The 20,213-nt window shown below is 40.8% G+C and overlaps 1 protein-coding gene across 1 annotated transcript in view; it reads right to left on the bottom strand.

The window, feature by feature from the left end:
- Positions 1-5,879: 5,879 nt before the first annotated feature.
- LOC134286761 (uncharacterized) overlaps positions 5,880-20,213 on the bottom strand; it is a 38,710-nt gene continuing 24,376 nt past the window's right edge. The window contains exons 4-6 of the mRNA XM_062848431.1: positions 18,430-18,666; positions 13,996-15,467; positions 5,880-7,338 (exon numbers count right to left, since the gene is read on the bottom strand). Of these exons, the coding sequence (XP_062704415.1) occupies positions 7,010-7,338; positions 13,996-15,467; positions 18,430-18,666 (2,038 nt within the window). The 3' untranslated portion in view covers positions 5,880-7,009. The remainder of the gene's footprint in view (positions 7,339-13,995; positions 15,468-18,429; positions 18,667-20,213) is intronic.

Below are 20,213 nucleotides of genomic sequence, written 5' to 3' on the forward strand. Positions count from 1 at the left end.
GTGAATGTGGCTTAGACAAAGTACATGCTGGTAGGTGGAACTGAGCGAAACAGGACAAGCCTTGGCAGCAATGTTACGATAGACGGGGGTACTTTCGAGGTGGTAGAAGAATTCGTCTACCTCGGTTAGTTGCTAACGGCTGACAATAACGTGATCCGTGAAAGGCGCATCATCAGTGGAAGTCGTGCCTACTACGGGCTCCAGAAGAAACTGCGGTCAAAAAAGATTCACCCCCTCTACGGACACGAGACATGGACGATGCTCGAGGAGGACCTGCAAGCACTCGGAGTTTTCGAGCGACGGGTGCTAAGGACGATCTTCGGCGGCGTGCAGGAGAACGGTATATGACGGAGAAGGATGAACCACGAGCTCGCTGCACTTTACGGCGAACCCAGCATCCAGAAGGTGGCCAAAGCCGAAAGGATACGATGGGCAGGGCATGTTGCAAGAATGCCGGACAACAACCCTGCAAATTTGGTGTTTGCTAACCATCCGGTTGGTACAAGAAGGCGTGGAGCGCAGAGAGCACGATGGGCGGACCAGGTGAAGCTGCAGCTGCAAATCGAGTATTACGGCGGCAAATTGTTGATTCAGTATTATCATGAATTTGATGTAATTAAATAAATTAATCCCTATAGAAATTCTTCGTCGTAGCTCTGAAGGCGTTGTTGGAGGATCTCTAGGAGGAGTTCACGAAGCATCTGTGCGGCGGAGCTTCTACAGGTTCACAGGGAAACTTCTAGAAAACTTTTGGGTGCAGCTCCCACAAGAATTCAAACTTCTAAACGTATCTACTGTGGAACTATGACGAATTACATTCCCGTAACTTTGATATGGGCTGCAAAACGGTGAGTCGATAAGGAGAGCGTCCAACATAGCTCTGATGGTGCTCACCAGTTCCTACCTCATGCTTCCACGGGTCAAATGATGACAAAAACCGCCAGCAAAGAGTTGTGTGCTTAGCTGGTAGTGCAGCCTGGGCACTGTTGTCCTTCTGATTTCAGTTAGATTGAGGAGGTGCGGCTCAAACAGCGTCTGTTCTGGCATCAAGCGGCTGAGTAAAAAACGCTGCATCATGCTAGATCCAAGTTGGTAGCCCCATCAGCGTGGTCGTCCCAGTGTTGGTTGGGACGTTAAACAGAACTGGCACGATGGACCTCCGACGAGACAGGAGTGTTGGCGTAGGCCCAATAAGCTGCCCGTAAAAATCCCCATTGCAAATAACATAGGAGAAAATACGACTCAACACAATCGGCAAAGACCCACGCGATGAAATAAGGACTACGATTGGAAACTTGGAACATGGAATTGCAATAATCTACGACGAACTACATCCCCGCAACTTCGACATCGTGGCGTTGCAGGAACTTTGTTGGACTGGACAGAAAGTGTGGAAAAGCGGGCATCGAGCGGCTACCTTCTACCAAAGCTGTGGCACCACCAATGAACTGGGAACAGGATTTATAGTGTTGGGCAAGATGCGACAACGTGTGATCTGGTGGCAGCCGATCAACGCAAGGATGTGCATGTTGAGAGTTAAGGGCCGTTTCTTCAACTACAGCATCATTAACGTCCACTGCCCACACGAAGGGAGACCTGATGATGAGAAAGAAGCGTACTACGCGCAGTTAGAGCAAACATACGATGGTTGCTCGCCGCGTGACGTGAAAATCGTTGTCGGCGACATGAACGCGCAGGTAGGAAGGGAGAAAATGTACAGACCGGTAATCGGGCGAAAAGTCTGCACGCCGTATCGAATAATAACGGCCAGCGATGTGTAAACTTAGCAGCCTCCCGTGGTATGGTAATCCGAAGCACCTTCTTCCTCCGCAAAGATATCTACAAAGCCACCTGGAGATCACCCGACCATCACACAGAAAACCAAATCGACCACATTCTACTTCTTCTTCTTCTTCATGGCTCAACGTTCGCATTGGAACTTCGCCTGCCTCTCTTCAACTTAGTATTCTTAGAGCACTTCCACAGTTATTAATTGAAGGGTTTTCTTTGCCAGCCATTGCATGAATTTGTACATTGTGTGGCAAGTACAATGACACTCTATGCCCAGGGAGTCGAGAAAACTTTCCCGACTGGAACGGGAATCGAACCCGTCGTCCCCGGATTGGCGATCCATAGCCTTAACCACTAGGCTAACCGGAGACCCCCGACCACATTCTCTCTCTCTCTCTTCTTGGCGTAACGTCCTCATTGGGACAAAGTCTGCTTCTCAGCTTAGTGTTCTATGAGCACTTCCACAGTTATTAACTGAGAGCTTCCTCTGCCAATGACCATTTTGCATGCGTATATCGTGTGGCAGGCACGAAGATACTCTATGCCCAAGAAAGTCAAAGAAATTTCCTTTACGAAAAGATCCTGGACCGACCGGGAATCGAACCCGTCACCCTCAGCATGGTCATGCTGAATACCCGTGCGTTTACCGCCTCGGCTATATGGGTCCCTCGACCACATTCTAATCGACGGTAAATTCTTCTCGGATATAACCAATGTTCGTACATACCGAAGTGCGAATACAGATTCGGATCACTACGTAGTCACTGTATGCATGCGCTCAAGACTTTCGACAGTTATTACCACGCGTCGAAGTCGAACGCTGCGGCTCAACATCGAGGAGCTGCGTAATGTAGAAGTGGCTCAAGACTACGCGCAGCAGCTAGCAGTGGCGCTACCAACGGAAGAGCAGCTTGGCCCAGCTACACTTGAAGATGGCTGGAGGGACATCCGATCCGCCATAGGTAGTACCTCGGCTACAGCACTAGGCTTCGCGACTACGAATCACAGAAACGACTGGTACGACGGCGAATGTGATCAGTTGAAAAACGAGAAGAATGCAGCATGGGCGAGAATGCTGCAACACCGCACGAGAGCGAATGAGGCACGTTATAGACAGCCGAGGAACAGGCAGAACTCAGCCTTCCGGAGAAAGAAGCGCCAGCAGGAAGAACGAGATCGCGAAGCGATGGAAGAGCTGTACCGCGCTAAGGACACACGAAAGTTCTTTGAGAAGCTGAACCGCTCGCGCAGAGGCTTTGTGCCACAAGCCGACATGTGGCGAGATAATCACGGGAATATTCTCACGAGCGAGCGTGAGGTGGTCGAGAGGTGACAGCAGCATAACGATGAGCACCTCAATGGCGACGTTGTAAGTACCGAAGGTGGCGTGGTAACAGATCGTTGAGTACGTACGCAGGACAAAAGGCTTCTGGCCTCGAACCTCCAAGAGATTGAGGCCGGTTGAAAAACAACAAAGCGAACAAGCGAACTTCTAGAATACGACGGAGAAGCCCTGGTGAGAGCACTACACTAGGTCGTCATTACCAAGATTTGTGAGAAGGAAGTGGATGGAAGTTATCGTGTGTCCCATCTACAAAAAGGGCGACAATTTGGACTGCGGGAACTATCGCGCGATCACACTACTGAACGCTGCCTACAAGATACTCTCTCAAATTTCATGCCGCCGTCTATCACCGATTGCAAGAGAGTTCGTGGGGCAATATTAAGCTGGATTTATGGGTGAACGCGCTACAACGGACCAGATGTTCGCCATCCGCCAGGTGTTGCAGAAATGCCGCGAATACAACGTGCCCACACATCACTTGTTCATCGATTTCAAATCGGCGTATGATACAATCGATCGAGAACAGCTATGGCAGATTATGCACGAATACGGATTCCCGGATAAACTGATACGGTTGATCAAGGCGACGATGGATCGAGTGATGTGCGTAGTTCGAGTATCAGGGACACTCTCGAGTCCCTTCGAATCTCGCAGAGGGTTACGGCAAGGTGATGGTCTTTCGTGCTTGCTGTTCAACATTGCTTTAGAGGGTGTAATTAGGAAAGCGGGGATAAACACGAGTGGAACGATTTTCACGAAGTCCTTTCAGCTGCTTGATTTCGCTGATGATATTGATATTATTGCTCGTAAATTTGAGACGATGGCGGAAACGTACATCCGTCTAAAAAGTGAAGCCAGGCGAATCGGATTAGTCATTAATGTGTCGAAGACTAAGTACATGATGGCAAAGGGTCCAGGGAGGAATCTCCGCGCCCGCCACCCCGAATTTATATTGATGGTGATGAAATCAAGGCGGTTGAAGAATTCATGTACTTGGGCACACTGGTGACCGCCGACAACGACACCAGCAGAGAAATTCAGAGGCGCATTGTGGCAGGAAATCGTGCTTACTTTGGACTCCGCAGAACTCTACGATCGAACAAAGTTCGCCGTAACACGAAGTTAACCATCTACAAAACGCTGATTAGACCGGTCGTCCTCTATGGGCACGAAACATGGACCCTACACGGAGGGACGAAACTACCCAAAAGTGAGTTCTTTCCACCCAACTTCGGGGTTGCGTGCGTCACGCCAATTTTGAGTTGATGGAATCGATGTTTTTGTTGGGTTGTTCCCGCTTGCATCCATGTGAAAAAAATACCTAATTTTAAGTTTTTTCCACCCAACCGAAATTTTGACTAGGTTGTATTCACTCAAATTTGAGTACTGTGCTAGAAACTCAGTGTTGGAGTGTCTTGACGCACGGAACTGCAAAAGTTGGGGTGTTTCTCTCTTCACTCTCTGACAACATTAGAAAGAGCGCATGAAAAGGGAGATGAAAAAGAACTTAAAATTGAGTTTAAAAGTACTTAATTTTGAGTTTTTCAATTTCTCCGTGTACGTGCAGAGGACCAACGCGCCCTTGGAGTTTTCGAACGGAATGTGTTGCGTACCATCTACGGCGGAGTGCAGATGGAAGACGGGACTTAGAGAAGGCGAATGAACCACGAGCTGCATCAGCTGCTGAGAGAACCAACCATTGTCCATGCTGCGAAAATCGGGGGGCTACGGTGGGCGTGTCACGTCATCAGGATGTCGGATAGCAACCCGACTAAAATGGTTTTCGAGAGTCATCCGACCGGTACAAGAAGACGTGAAGCGCAGCGAGCTGGGTGGGTCGACCAAGTGGAGTACGATTTGCGGATCCTACGCAGGGTGCGGAACTAGGGACAAACAGCCATGGACCGAGTGGGATGGAGACGGCTACTATGTACTGCAGAGGCCACCCCGGTTAGCCTGATTGGTAAGGTAAGTACAAGAAGACGTGGTGTGCAGCGAGCAAGATGGATCGGTCAAGTGGAGGACGATCTGCGGACCCTTCGCAGGGTGCGTGACTGGAGACGCACAGCCATGGACCGAGTCGAATGGAGACGACTCCTACGTACAGCAGAGGACATTCAGGCGTTAGTCTGATCGATGAGGTAGGGTTATTTTGGACTGGAGAGGAGTTAAATCTGTATAAGGTGCAGAGATGGCATTTCACCGTAGCGATTCACTGCGGCGTCAGTTTATCGACCACACTGGGGATAGGAACATTTTTCACCACACCAAGAAGCCAGTTTCTCTTGTTTTGGGTGGTAGGTAGACCAAGCGCTAGTGCGTGCTCTTGCTCGTCCGCCTTGGATCGAGTGTGGCTCACTCTTTCGCGCGCATCGCTCTCCGGCGCTCTCCCGTGTTTTCACCAAGCAGTCACCGAATTATCACCATGGTGTCGCCGAGGCGAGAACTCTCCGGTGTTTCACCGCAGCGCGCACTCTGGCGCAAAAACCTCACTGGAGCGCGCGCCCGGGTGATTTTTTACACTTTCACCGGAGAGAATTTTTAATCGCTCTCGCCGCACTGTTGTGTGGCCTAGTGCTCAGGGAGCTAAGAGATTTATTTCTACCCACCAAGCTTGCGCGCATCCGAATCGCAGTGGTGGATCCACATATAAGAGAAGGGCTCCTGTTCAGATGCACAGCGTGAGTGGTGTATTTTCTATTTCTCTTTCCCACACTGAGGATATGGACATCTCTGATAAGGTGGAAATAAACATAGCATGCAAAATAACTACAAACAAATGAACATATACTACAAATGATGATTTGAAATAACTATAACTGTACTACCTTCACTCTCTATCAATCAAAAATAAATTCACCCCAAATCGAAAATGGAACTAAGCTGCAACTAGATCGCACTGTTCTGGCTTTTGTATCAAATCATCTACCCGCTACTGAATCCATGTATTGTATCGTTTGCTAAATATATATCATTTTGTTTTATTGTTACTTGTGAAGAATTGGAAACATAAATTTTCTACAAACTATGCTTTCAGGAGTAGTTTATATTCGAGTAGAATATCGATCAACCGTATGACAATATCTGCCGGTTGTAGCGAATATAGTTTGAAGTGGATTCTATAGAAAAAGGAGAAGACTTCTTTTTGTTTTGTTCTGATCTCTACACTAAATGGATGGATGGAAAATACTACAAAACTCAGTTCTACGATTTTTGTTCTAGTACGGATAGTAAAAATACTAAATTTTAGGCTCCAATTTTTCCAAGGGCTTTTTCTCGCCGAATTTCACTACGGTTTCGTTTTAAAGATAACTTATTATCAACTACTGTAACTACGTATTACTTTTGGATCCCACTATGGTAGAAATGACTAGCTCATTGTATGCTTTTAGGTCGAAGTAAGGTTAATGCCGATTTTTAGCTTTACATACGGAGGGAACAATTTTGCTTAAGTTATGGGAAGGACTCCACGTAAAGTTTAATGAAAAAATACGACGAACTTTCTTCACTTCACATGGCTGTTAGTAAATAATGAACTATTAATAGTCTAACGATAGTAAATTCATTGTATGTTTTGTCTAGAAGAGTATCGAATCGCATAAAAAATTGTTCTATACACGTGGAAGCATTGATTTGATCAACACTTTGGTAAGATTTGAACCTAGAAGACGTCACAGTTAGAGAAACTGAACCAATACACCAAATAAACACCCACATAAACTTAACGTTCTGCAATCAGGATTCTTTCTTCCCAATCAACCCCGCAGTCAATCGATTAATGGCGTAATTACAGGGTGTTTTATCCGGCAGGCGTATGTGCGTATTCATCATACCCGCAGTAGCACTCCCGCCCGCTATGCGTACACAACTTCCTCAATTATCCGAATCGTTGAGCTCGTTCAGCTCGACGCTTTGATCCTCGAGACTCCGCTTGATATCGGCCAGGGTATCCATAATCAGCTGCTGTTTCGTTTCCGCATCACACCCGGTGGTGGTCGCATCGCTGAGCGTTATCTCCTCGTTCGTAGCGAAGGGAGCTTTATCGCCGTTAGCTGCTAGCGTTATGGCACATTTTGTGGTGGCGTTACTCGGTTCATGTCCCGCATTGAGTGAGCCGTTACTAGCGTTTTCCAGTTTCGATTTGGCCTGGCGCTCGCGTCGCAGCAAGGAGATTTTGTGCAGCAAAGCTTTCTTGGACAGCTCTGAAAACGATAAGTTGTGTTAGGGTGGTAGTAGAAAATGGAAATACAAAAATTAATAAATTATATATTAGGCCTCTAATTTCCATTTTTTATCTAGATTCATTCGGAAATTTTCTCAAGGTATTTCTTCAGTTTCTTATAGGGATTAATTCAGATATTTCATAAGTTATTCTTCTGATATTTCACAAAACAAGAAAATTTTGAGTGCTTCTGAAATATATTCCCGTAAAAATATTCCAGGTATTTCTTCAAAACTTCCTCTCGCGAAATTCAAAGAAACTCTGCCAGAAATGCCATCGGAAAATTTTCTGAAAATTCTTTCATGAATTCTTCCAAAAACTCGATAACTTCGAACTCTGTTTTGAATGGATTTTTACGGAAGTCTTATCAAGGTGTTTGTCCAAGTATATATTTACAGGGATTTTTTTTTTCAAAAATACGTCACAGATTGCTCCAGGATTACTTTCAGGAAATCTTCCAAAATTTTGAATAAAATATTTCTTGAAGCATTATTCAGAAATTCCTTCAGGGATACCATCAAAAATATCTCAAGAACTTTTTCAGAATTTTACGAATTTACCAAGATTTCAGCAATTTTGGAAAATCCTATTTTTAAAGAATCCTACAAAGATTCATCCACGAATTCCTTAAGAAATTTCTTTAGGATTCAGATATTTATACAGGGATTTTTTCAAAAGTTCTTTCAGAAATTGCACAAGAAATTCATGGAGGATTGTCTAAAAGACTTCCATAATTACTCCTGGTGATACATTTGGAGATTCCCAGAATAAATTCTTGTATATTCTCTGGAGGGATTCCATTACAAAAATTTCTGAAGCAATTTCTGAAATTATCTCTTGAGGAATTCCTGGGAAAACTTCTGAATAAATTCTCTGAAATACCTCCTTAATTTCCGTAAAAAAAGCCATGGGAAACTTGTGGAAAATCTCTGGAGGAAATTTCAAGGACATATTCTGCCCCCACTCGCATAACAGTCCCATATGCATAGGAAACCCAGCAAAGATGGGACTGTTATGCGAGTGGGGGCAGTATTGCGGGAAAAAATCTGGAAAGATTACTGGGAAAATTCGTGAAGGAATTTCTGAAGGAGTCTCCTAAAACTCTGCAGAAATCTCTGAAGGAATTAAGAGACGAACCAGCCAAGGGCTGAAAGTCTCTCTAATAAAGACAAATCAATCAATCAATCTGAAGGAATTGTTAGAAGAACTTCTTATGCAAGTATCTTCAAAACTTTTTACAAAACCTGTAAAATTTTTCGAAAGAGATCATGCAGAAACAAAAAAAAAATCATGTGGGAATGCTTTGGAGGAACACAAGAAAAAAAATCTGGAATAATTTCTGCATGAATTGCTGAGAGAATCTTTGAAGAAATCATCAAAGTATCTCCTGAAAATAAAACTGAAATATTCCCAGAAGAAAGGTCTGATAAATTTAAAGCAATCTCCGGCAGACAACCTGGAGGATCTTCTGGAGAAATCCCCAGAGGAACTAGCAGAAAAATCTGTCAAAAGCTTTCTAGAGAAGTTTCTAAATGAATTCCTGAGAGGATCCCTGAATACATGGAGTTATTGAAGGACCTTCTAAAGAAAACCCCTAGAGGAATTCCTAAAAGATTTTTAGGTCTATGTAAAAAAAAAATAAGGGAAATTTCAAAGAAAAATTTCTGTAGAAAATTCTGATAATATTCGTGAAAAAATCCCTCCAAATGTTTGAACACACAAACATCTGTAGCAATCATTGAAAAAATTTCCTAAAGAATCTCAGGAGAAGTTCTTAAAAAAACTCGACGACCGGAAAGACATCAGCGGTGATTTGTGCATTCCCCGTTTTAGGTCACTCTCGTTCAGTGAACTCGAGTAGATCACAGTATTACCACCACTACTAGGAACCACCGCGGAACTGGATTCCTCGCCCAGTACCGATCCTGCCGCGTGTATCGTGTGCCTAAAGTTGTTCATCTGTTTCCCTGTAATGCTCCTCCTCGCGGAGGAAATGTTCTCTTTGTTGGATTTGCACTTGGAGTGGTTCTTGTCGAGGTTTCGACTTAGGTCCGTGTCCGAATCGGAGTCCGATACGATGTTCATTTTTGGACTCTGGCTGCGGAATCGCCTCGTGAAAAAATCCCTCCAAATGTTTGAACACACAAACATCTGTAGCAATCATTGAAAAAATTTCCTAAAGAATCTCAGGAGAAGTTCTTAAAAAAAACTCGATGATTTTTTTTGAGAAATTTCTTGAAAAACTCCTGAAAAAGACCCAAGGAAAATTCCTGATAGAATCTCTGGAAAAAAATCATGGATAAAATCATCGAAAAAATCCTCAAAAAAATAATTTCTGATAATATGGAAGAAATTATTACGTCATTTCTTTAAGTCTGGAGTTGCACTGATTAAAAGAAAATGATCGAAACACTTAAGTCCTTTTCAAATGTTAATCTAAAAAAAAAAAACAAAGTATGCAAAGTTGCTTTAAAATACAAAGTGCATACCCACAAGGTTTCATTGGATTTTAAGAGGTTGCTGCCAACTACTGAAAGAGTTGATATGCTATTATCGTCACTTTATTCGCTTAATTTTAGGAGTTATGTGTCAGTTTTTGAAAACGACTAAAATAGTTCTTTTTTGTTTTTACTTTTTTTGAGGATTTCTAGCAATTTGCGTGTGTTTTAATAAAAAGGTTTTTGTGACGAAATGCACCTTCTGATATTTTTTTCTTAAAATTTCCTTTGGCCAACAGACGTACTTTTCGCTAACCCCCATAGAAATTCTCTCATTTGTTATCTTTTACAGAGAAGTATTCGACTGCCCCTCGCTACCCCCTGGATGTAGGCCACCCCCCCCCCCCCCCCTGGGGGGTCGCGATCCACAGTTTGGGAAACCATGGTCTATTGATCACATCTGTGTATTAGTGTGTATTAAATAGATATTGTACAATCACATGCTAAAATCTAAAATAAGGATATTCGAAAAATTAATGATTGTACATTAGGCTGATACAAATTTTATTTTGACTTTTTGTCTCCCCCCCCCCCTTCAAAGATTTTTGGCTGGATTTAGCATTTTGAGGGGGCAGATAAAAAAAATATTTATCAAAATATCGGATCTTGCTCAAAATTCTTTAACAAATCCGATGAGGTTTTAATATTTTTCAAATTAAATGCTTTATTATTTTTATCCCCCCCCTCGACCGTTCAAAGAGTGGTGGGACAAAAAGTGAAATAAATATTTGTAACGGCCTTATCGGATCATCTTAATGTTTGTCAGTTGGTTTCAGGAACGAATGCTAGTGGAACATAAGCTAGGAGCTGGGTGAAAGCGCATAAACAAACCAGAGAGCGCTAATGATTTGTTTCCAGCGGAATCCGAACATGTCCAGTCATTCTTTAAGAAAATAATGGTTGCTCCAGAAATTTCTCTAAGGATTTCTTTGGAAAATTTTCCACAATTAAACAAAGGTTTCTTCCGAATTCCGGATTTTTTCAGAAGTTCCCCTAGATATTGCTTCAAAAATTCCTTGTTAGATTCCTCCATATATTTGTCCAAGGTTTACAAGTTCAAGGAAATCTTCTAGTGATTTCTTCCAAAAATTAATCCACGGAGCCCTTCAGAAAATACTCTAGGAATTCGGTCTTAAAATCTACCGAGGTACAGAACTCATCCGACTTTTTTCAGAAATTATTTCAGGGATTTCTTAAGAAATTTTTCTTGGGCTTTCTTCAGATATTTCTACTACATCAATTCTTTTAGGCAGGTCATGGGTTCCTTCTAAAGCTTCACCAGGAATTATTTTAGAAATACTCTTAGGGACTTAGGGACTCTTAAGGTTTCCTTCAGTATTTTCTACAAGGATTTGTTTAGAACTTCAGAGACGAACAAGCCAAGGGCTGAAGGTCTCTTAAATAAGGACAAATCAATCAATCAATCAATTTTGAATATTCTATCTTTAATAATTTCTAACGATGGTTCAGATCTTGTACCGAGTTTTCGAACTCTCTAAGCAGAATACCCTCTTCGAATGAGTGTAATCAGTTTCGTACCTTTTAATTCCGCCCTAATTGCTTATCCTTTGACAAATACGCGTATTTCGACTACCACTTGTAATCTTCCTCAGTGTCAGTTGTCCACTGAAGAAGTCATCGCATTCACCCCGCTTATATACTAAAATCGTACCGCTACTATAAAATGTACCTAAACCTAAAAACACATTTTTTTCCTCTATGAAAGTACCTAGTACACCCGATTCTTATTTTGCACGGATTTTTTTTTGATCGGCCGTGCAAAAAAAAAATCCATACAAAAGAAAATTCAAGCTTCCAAGATGAAGACACATTTCGCAGGATACTAATGTTATCCTTTGTCAATAAGTGTTCATCCTGGAAAACATATTCTGCCACTTTCGTACCTTTTACAAGGTACGAAACAGATAACACTCATTCGAAGTGGTTCAGAAGCTTTTTCTGATGATCCTTCACAAATTCGTTTAGGGTTTTCTTCGGGAATTCCACCAGAGATTTGTTTAGGAATTGCTCTAGGGATTTTATTGAAAATTCGTATTTGACTGGGCCAGAAATTTCTGCAGATATTTATCCAGAAAATCCTGCAGAAATTCCTCCAGCGATTCTTGCATTATTTCTTCCAGTAATTCTGGTTGGAATTCATCCAGAGGTTTCTGGGATTTCTTCAGAAATTTTTCTATAAATTTCAAAATCATTTATTTCTAGGAATTTCACCAAAATTTCATGAGAAGTTTCTCCAGGAAGTTCTTAAGAAATTGCTAATGGAATTATTTCAAGAATTTCACTTTGATATCTTCGGACATTCCTCCAGAAATTCCAGAGATAAAAAGTACTTTCTAAGATTTCATTAGGGATTTCACCAAAGGTTTCTTTTTTTCCAAAAATCTTGAATGTGGAGTTTCGCTGGAGTGCACACAGACGTTCATAGAATAAAAGGCACAAGCAGACAGAGTCCGCCTCCCAGATCATGAAACCCAGTTTTATTTTTCTGAAATTTGTGCTTGGAATTATTTGAAATTGCTTGAAAGAAATATTTTTATCTTTAAAGAAACCCTAGAGGAATTTCCAGAAGAATCTGCTAGAGGGAAGAGTTTGCTAGAGGGATATCCAATTAAAAAGCCCGAGAAAATCGCTGAAAGAATACAGTAAATGATACCTGAAAAAACCTCTGAGGAATTTCATGCAATAATTTCTTGAAAAATTCTGAATTTCTAAAGGAAAACCGTCAAGGAAATTTTTGAAAAAATTGTCGAATTATTTTTTAAAATCACCTGGAATTACATTTTTTAAGAATTGTTTGGAGGAAAACCTGGAAAAAATCCTTGAAGATTTTCTTGAGAAATTTCTAGACAAATTTTCGGATAAATCCCCAAGAAAAAGTCCAGGAAAAATTCTGACAATATTTTTAGATGAACTTTTTAAGAAATGTTTGAAGAAACAAATGTATTTCATGCATGAAGAAATACAAGCCTGAGCTTGTGCAGCAAACCTTGAAAAAATTTCCTAAAGAATCCCATAAGAAATCCCAGGAGGAATTTCGAAAGAAATTTCTGAGCAAAGTTGTGGATCAGTTCCAACATGAAACTTTTGAGAAGTTTCCAGAGAAACTCCTAAATAAGTGCCGGGAAAAAATCCTGGATGCATTCCTGGAGAAATAAAAAAAACAGGGACAGAAATGTATTTTAAAGATATGCTAAAAGGAATCTTTTGAGGAATCGATGCTAAAACCATTCCAAGCAACCTGTGACACTCTGAAACATGTAAAACTATGAGAATCGGTAAAAATTCCTGATTTTTTTTTTAAATCCTTGAGGAATCTCCAAAGGAACTACTGGCGGCAAGACTGGCGGTGTTACTGAAGGTAATTCTGGAAAATTTACTAGAAATTTTAAGAATTCTTGTTCATAAAAGGAACTCCAGCAAGAATGTCCTTTCCGCGACAATTAAAGAGTTTTCACGGACTAATTCTTAATTATGCGTAATGGTGAAGCCATTTCCTTGAGGGCGTACCAGTATATGGGGCGCTAAAATTTGGAAACATAGAAAAACCAGCATTGATTATACTATGTCAGCACTGGTGTACACACGCAAAACGGTCTTTGGCAGAGAATGCTCTCAGTAAATTGCTGTAGAAGTGTTCTTAGAACACTGAGAAGCCGGCTTTATCCCAGTAAGGAGAAGAAGTAGGAATATAACAGGTCTCAGACAGGTACATTCCCCATATTACTTCTATTAATTCAAAACAGAAATGAGGGGTCCAGAATCAAGGGGTGTAAGTGACCATTTTGTCGATTTTGAGTTGAGCATATCATAAAATTCTTCAGATTTCAAGCTTTCAGGAACTTTTTTAAGATTGATTCTACGATGATTGGAAAAATTACAATAAATCAGAGAAAATTGTGTTGATTTTGAAACTCCATACATTTTGTATGGGATGAAAAATTGGTCGAAAACTCATTTACTCGAAAGTGGGTTTTTGTCACTTACACGCCTTTGCTTCTAACCCCCTCAAATATCTTGAGCAGACATCTTGTAATAGATTGTAGAAATCCTTCACTACGATTCATTGCTGCCAAGTTTTCCTTCATTCCAATACCGCAATTTAGTCAAACTCAACTCACCTGGATCCGCATCCAAACTTCGCTGAATCTTCTCGAACGTAGAGCTTCCGCTGTAGATCTTGCGCTTCAGCGGTTCGCTCTGCGGACAGTAGCTGTCGTCCGTCAGCGTATTGCCGATATCAACCGATCGGAAAGACATCAGCGGTGACTTGTGCATTCCCCGCTTTAGGTCACTCTCGTTCAGCGAACTCGAGTAGATCACAGTATTACCACCACTACTAGGAACCACCGCGGAACTGGATTCCTCGCCCAGTGCCGATCCTGCCGCGTGTATCGTGTGCCTGAAGTTGTTCATCTGTTTCCCTGTAATGCTCCTCCTCGCGGAGGAAATGTTCTCTTTGTTGGATTTGCACTTGGAGTGGTTCTTGTCGAGGTTTCGACTTAGGTCCGTGTCCGAATCGGAGTCCGATACGATGTTCATTTTAGGACTTTGGCTGCGGAATCGTCTCCTGGTTATGACAGGCGATTTCGGAGGAACGATGTTCCGTTCATGGATGGTAGCATGAGGGGACATTTTGGCACTTTTGAGGTCGTTTTCATGGTCACTTTGGCGACGAGATAGTTCCGGACAATGGTTCTGGTTGATGAAGTTGGTTACGTGAGTTTTTCGAGGAATGACGCGAGTATTTTTGGGGCTGTTTGGCGCGGAGATAGAGGTTTCATAGCGAAGTACTTCGAGCCTCTTGTTGATGATGATTCCTTCAACGGGGTTGAGTTCAGTACCGTTTTCCGCACATTTTTGGGTACATGTTTTTGAAAGCTCTCGTTTGAGGTCCGCTTCGCAGTTGCGAAGCATTTCAACGCGTTTGTTTGCAGGCGGATTACAGATTCTTCTCGGACTACAAATAGTCGGTGGTTCTTTGATTTCCTTCAGCTCCTTCACACTGTTTGTTTTCATAGAAAACAGTATCGTTTCGGCCTCATGGATCAACTGCTTGTACTTGACATCTGCTTCTAAATCTGCTTTGAGTAGTTGCTTTTCACTCTCAGAGATTGCCAGTATTCGACTGTGTAACGAATGAACCTCAGTAAACGTAAGCGAATTGCACCTATTTGATAGGGGAGCATTCCGCGTGGGCGTTCTTTCCTCGGATTGATTCCTTCTCAGGGAAACCGGAGTTCCTCCAAGACTTCGACAGCCTCTGCTCATCGACAAACTTTCCGGTACAGAACCTCCATTTGAACAGTCTATCGTCTTTTTCCTCGTGCGAACCAACTTCTTTCGTCTCTTCGAACCTCCACTTTCGCTATTGCGTTTACTTCGACCACGGTGCTTCGATGAACGCCTCTCGGGGAAGTTGTGGTAGGAACAGCTGCCAGTGTTTCGATAGTTCTCCCTGTCAGTTACCTCCTGCACCGATCCGGTATCAATGAAGTCCAGGTCTAGCAGGTCGTCGGTATCGCACTCGTCTCCAGCGTCCTGACCAGTGTCGATATCCGAAGGACAATCAGTTGGGTCTGAGTCGCTACAACTGATAAATAAGAATAGGTCAGTTATTTAATAGTTATTTATGCAACGAGTTGCAAAATGATGATTTTTACAGCACGAGTTGTACATTTATCCAACGAGGCTTGCCGATTTGGATAAATACAACGAGTGCTGTAAAAATCGAGTTTTGCAACAAGTTGCATACAAAATGTTTTGCAATTGAAGAAAAACTTTCATTAGAATATGATAGGTTCCATGAATATCATCATGCTTCACGGTGGTTTAATGAGACCGGCCACGTGCTCTATCGTGCAAGACACAAAAATTTGGATCAAGCATGCCGTGCTATAACCGTCACAGTTTTTCAAGCTCTAGCCGTGGAAACTGAGGTCAGACCTAGGTTGTCAATCAAACAATTGCATTATGATTCGTAATGCAACCGAAATGAGTTGCATTATGAACCATAATGCAATTGTTTGGTATCGTGCGGAAATGTAGGCTGTTACCTCACCGAAATGGCAAGTATAAAGTAGAATATTATAGTGCCGAGTTGCAAATAGTTATTTATGTGACGAGTTGCAAAAAGTTGATTTTTCAGCACGAGTCGTACATTTATAAATACGAACTATTTTTCATTATGCAACTCATTTCAGTTGCATAATGAGCCAGTTCGGAAAAATTGGCCATTATGATACCAAAATAAGTTATACAGTACTTTTTCGATTATATCACGAATGAATTTTTTTTTCGCGTGATATATTGGAGCGTAATATAATTGAAACATCTTTTTTCCGAAGGCGTTTATTAATCAAAATACACTGGCACACAAAAAAAAATCAAACAAAAACGCACAAAATATCAAACCCGGTAATGGAAGTCTAATATTCTTGTATGTAATTATTTTTTGATGGCTCTGTAAATAAGATCAAACATTGGAGGTATTATTTGCACTTCTACACCATAGTTTTTGAACTTCATGGAACGAAGTTTCCATATTTTTCCAATCTTTTCATTGCAAAATAAAGATAATTGCCTAAATTTATCGTCGAGTAGGGTATGTGTGCCATCAGTAATCTCACGCTCCCATATTCATCCTATTCGAAAACTAGCGAATACGGCACCGAATGATTCCATTCTTTTTGTTTTCATGCATCCTCACTTCTAACAAAAAATATAAAAATAAGAAACAAAACAAACAGCGCTTCAATCCTTTGTTTTTCATAGGATGAAAATGGGAGCCACATGCTGAATAAGGGAACTAATACCCTACTTAACATTTTCAAAAGTGTTTCTAGATGGTTGGGAATTTCTGTTTGAAAAATCAAAATTTGACATTTTTGTGATGCTGCCGCGTTACGCTTTGTTGTACAATTGTCACGAAGTTTAAATGTTCTGTCTTTAATTTCTGATCGTTCGATATGCTGGTTGGCATTAATTAATTAATGCAAACAGCATATCAACTTTTAAAAGCCGATAAATTTACAAAATGTTAGTTATCCCTTCGGAAGTGAAGTGTAACTGTGGGTCCCGACATGACCGAGCCCCGGGTTAGAAAGCTCGTTAATAATAAAATACAAAAAAAAAATGGAACCAAAGTTGGACTGCCTCTCTTCAACTTAGTGTTCTTTGAGTACTACCATAGTTATTAATTGAAGGGCTTTCTTTGCCTGCCATTGTATGAATTTGTATATTGTGGGGCAAGTACAATTATGCACTATGTATAGTAAAGTCTAGAAAAGTTCCCGACCGGAATGGGAATCGAACCCGCCGTCTCTGAATAGGCGATCCAAAACCTTATTCAGAAAGACTAACTGGAGACGCGCGATGGAAAACTTAATGCGTGGAATTGTCGCATACAGACCGGACTCGATGCAGAGCAAAGCTTGGGAATGTGACTCTAGATAATCGAATCCTGTGTCCGGCCTGTCACCAATGGCACTATAATCGTATACTAATGTGCAAAATATCTCACTTATGACGATTCATGTATCCTATATAGTTTGGAATATGTGCTTAGAAATATTTGTTTCGATTATCATACCGTGATATAATCGAAAAAAATAGCGTGCTAAAATCGAGTGTGATATAATGGAGCGTGATTAAATAGAACCGTGACAAAATCGAAAAACGACTGTATATAAAAATTATGATATTGAATTGCATAATAGTTATTTATGTAACAAGTTGCAAAAAGTTGATTTTTTCAGCACGAGCCGTACATTTATCCAACGAGGCTTGCCAAGTTGGATAAATGCGAAGAGTGCTGAAAAAATCGGGTTTTGCAACGAGTTCCATACAAAATTTTATGAAATGATTTTTTCATAATGCAACCCATTTGAGTTGCATAATGTTCATAATGCAACTCAAATGAGTTGCATTATGAACATTATACAACTATTTTTCATTATGCAACTCATTTCAGTTGCATAATGAACAAGTTCAGATAAATTGGCCATTATGATACCCAAATGAGTTATATAAAATGTAAATTATGATACTGAATTGCATAAAAATATTTTATGCAATTCAGTATCATTATTCCAACTTTATGATACTTGTTTACAATTTTGCATTCAATTCGTTGCAAAGCTCGATTTTTTCAGCACTCTTCGTATATATCCAACTCGGCAAGCCTCGTTGGATAAATATACGACTCGTGATGAAAAAATCATCTTTTAGCAGCTTGCTGCATAAATAACTATTATGCAATTCAGTACATATAGTAATTTATATTTTATATAACTCATTTCGGTATCATAATGGCATTTTTTCCGAATTGGTTCATTATGCAACTGAAGTAAGTAACTATAGTTTACTTGGCATTTCAAAGTTCAACTCAAATTTTGCTCAGCTAGTTTTTTTGTAGTATTGAAGCCTGATCCAAATCTACATTTTTATAATTTATGGATGAATATTCTTAAAGCCAAGCAAGAAAAAAAAATCAAATAAATTTGTATTATGCCACCAAACAATGAACTGATAAGAAATCACCCCACCTTCCCTACCTCAAAATGTCAGTCTCTTTCTCGTAGTGATAGCTTTCGTCGAATTTGCCCATCATCTCGTTGAGCGTCGCATCCTCGTCACTGTCCAGGGCGGAGCAATAAGTTGTTGCTTTGCTGTCCATCCGAGACAGGTCACAGGCGGCACCCTTCTTGGCACTCCGCGGTGTCAGCATTTTCTTGCTAATCACCTTCTCCGTCGAAGAGCTGGAATCGGAATCCGACAGAGCGTTGAGTTTCCTACAATGAAAGCAATTTATAAGTTTCGTATCTTTCTTTTCAACTGTCCATTACAGTCGTTTTTCGATTTTGTCACGGTTCTATTTAATCACGCTCCATTATATCACACTCGATTTTAGCACGCTATTTTTTTCGATTATATCACGGTATGATAATCGAAACAAATATTTCTAAGCACATATTCCAAACTATATAGGATACATGAATCGTCATAAGTGAGATATTTTGCACATTAGTATACGATTATAGTGCCATTGGTGACAGGCCGGACACAGGATTCGATTATCTAGAGTCACATTCCCAAGCTTTGCTCTGCATCGAGTCCGGTCTGTATGCGACAATTCCACGCATTAAGTTTTCCATCGCGCGTCTCCAGTTAGTCTTTCTGAATAAGGTTTTGGATCGCCTATTCAGAGACGGCGGGTTCGATTCCCATTCCGGTCGGGAACTTTTCTAGACTTTACTATACATAGTGCATAATTGTACTTGCCCCACAATATACAAATTCATACAATGGCAGGCAAAGAAAGCCCTTCAATTAATAACTATGGTAGTACTCAAAGAACACTAAGTTGAAGAGAGGCAGTCCAACTTTGGTTCCATTTTTTTTTGTATTTTATTATTAACGAGCTTTCTAACCCGGGGCTCGGTCATGTCGGGACCCACAGTTACACTTCACTTCCGAAGGGATAACTAACATTTTGTAAATTTATCGGCTTTTAAAAGTTGATATGCTGTTTGCATTAATTAATTAATGCCAACCAGCATATCGAACGATCAGAAATTAAAGACAGAACATTTAAACTTCGTGACAATTGTACAACAAAGCGTAACGCGGCAGCATCACAAAAATGTCAAATTTTGATTTTTCAAACAGAAATTCCCAACCATCTAGAAACACTTTTGAAAATGTTAAGTAGGGTATTAGTTCCCTTATTCAGCATGTGGCTCCCATTTTCATCCTATGAAAAACAAAGGATTGAAGCGCTGTTTGTTTTGTTTCTTATTTTTATATTTTTTGTTAGAAGTGAGGATGCATGAAAACAAAAAGAATGGAATCATTCGGTGCCGTATTCGCTAGTTTTCGAATAGGATGAATATGGGAGCGTGAGATTACTGATGGCACACATACCCTACTCGACGATAAATTTAGGCAATTATCTTTATTTTGCAATGAAAAGATTGGAAAAATATGGAAACTTCGTTCCATGAAGTTCAAAAACTATGGTGTAGAAGTGCAAATAATACCTCCAATGTTTGATCTTATTTACAGAGCCATCAAAAAATAATTACATACAAGAATATTAGACTTCCATTACCGGGTTTGATATTTTGTGCGTTTTTGTTTGATTTTTTTTTGTGTGCCAGTGTATTTTGATTAATAAACGCCTTCGGAAAAAAGATGTTTCAATTATATTACGCTCCAATATATCACGCGAAAAAAAAATTCATTCGTGATATAATCGAAAAAGTACTGTAATTGGATATCAATATCAATGCTCTTCAGAGTGGGACATATTTTCAAATGTTCTTGAAACCCTAACTAA

Source organism: Aedes albopictus, chromosome 2 (assembly GCF_035046485.1).
Source record: "Aedes albopictus strain Foshan chromosome 2, AalbF5, whole genome shotgun sequence".
In the NCBI taxonomy this organism is placed as follows: Eukaryota; Metazoa; Arthropoda; class Insecta; order Diptera; family Culicidae; genus Aedes; species Aedes albopictus.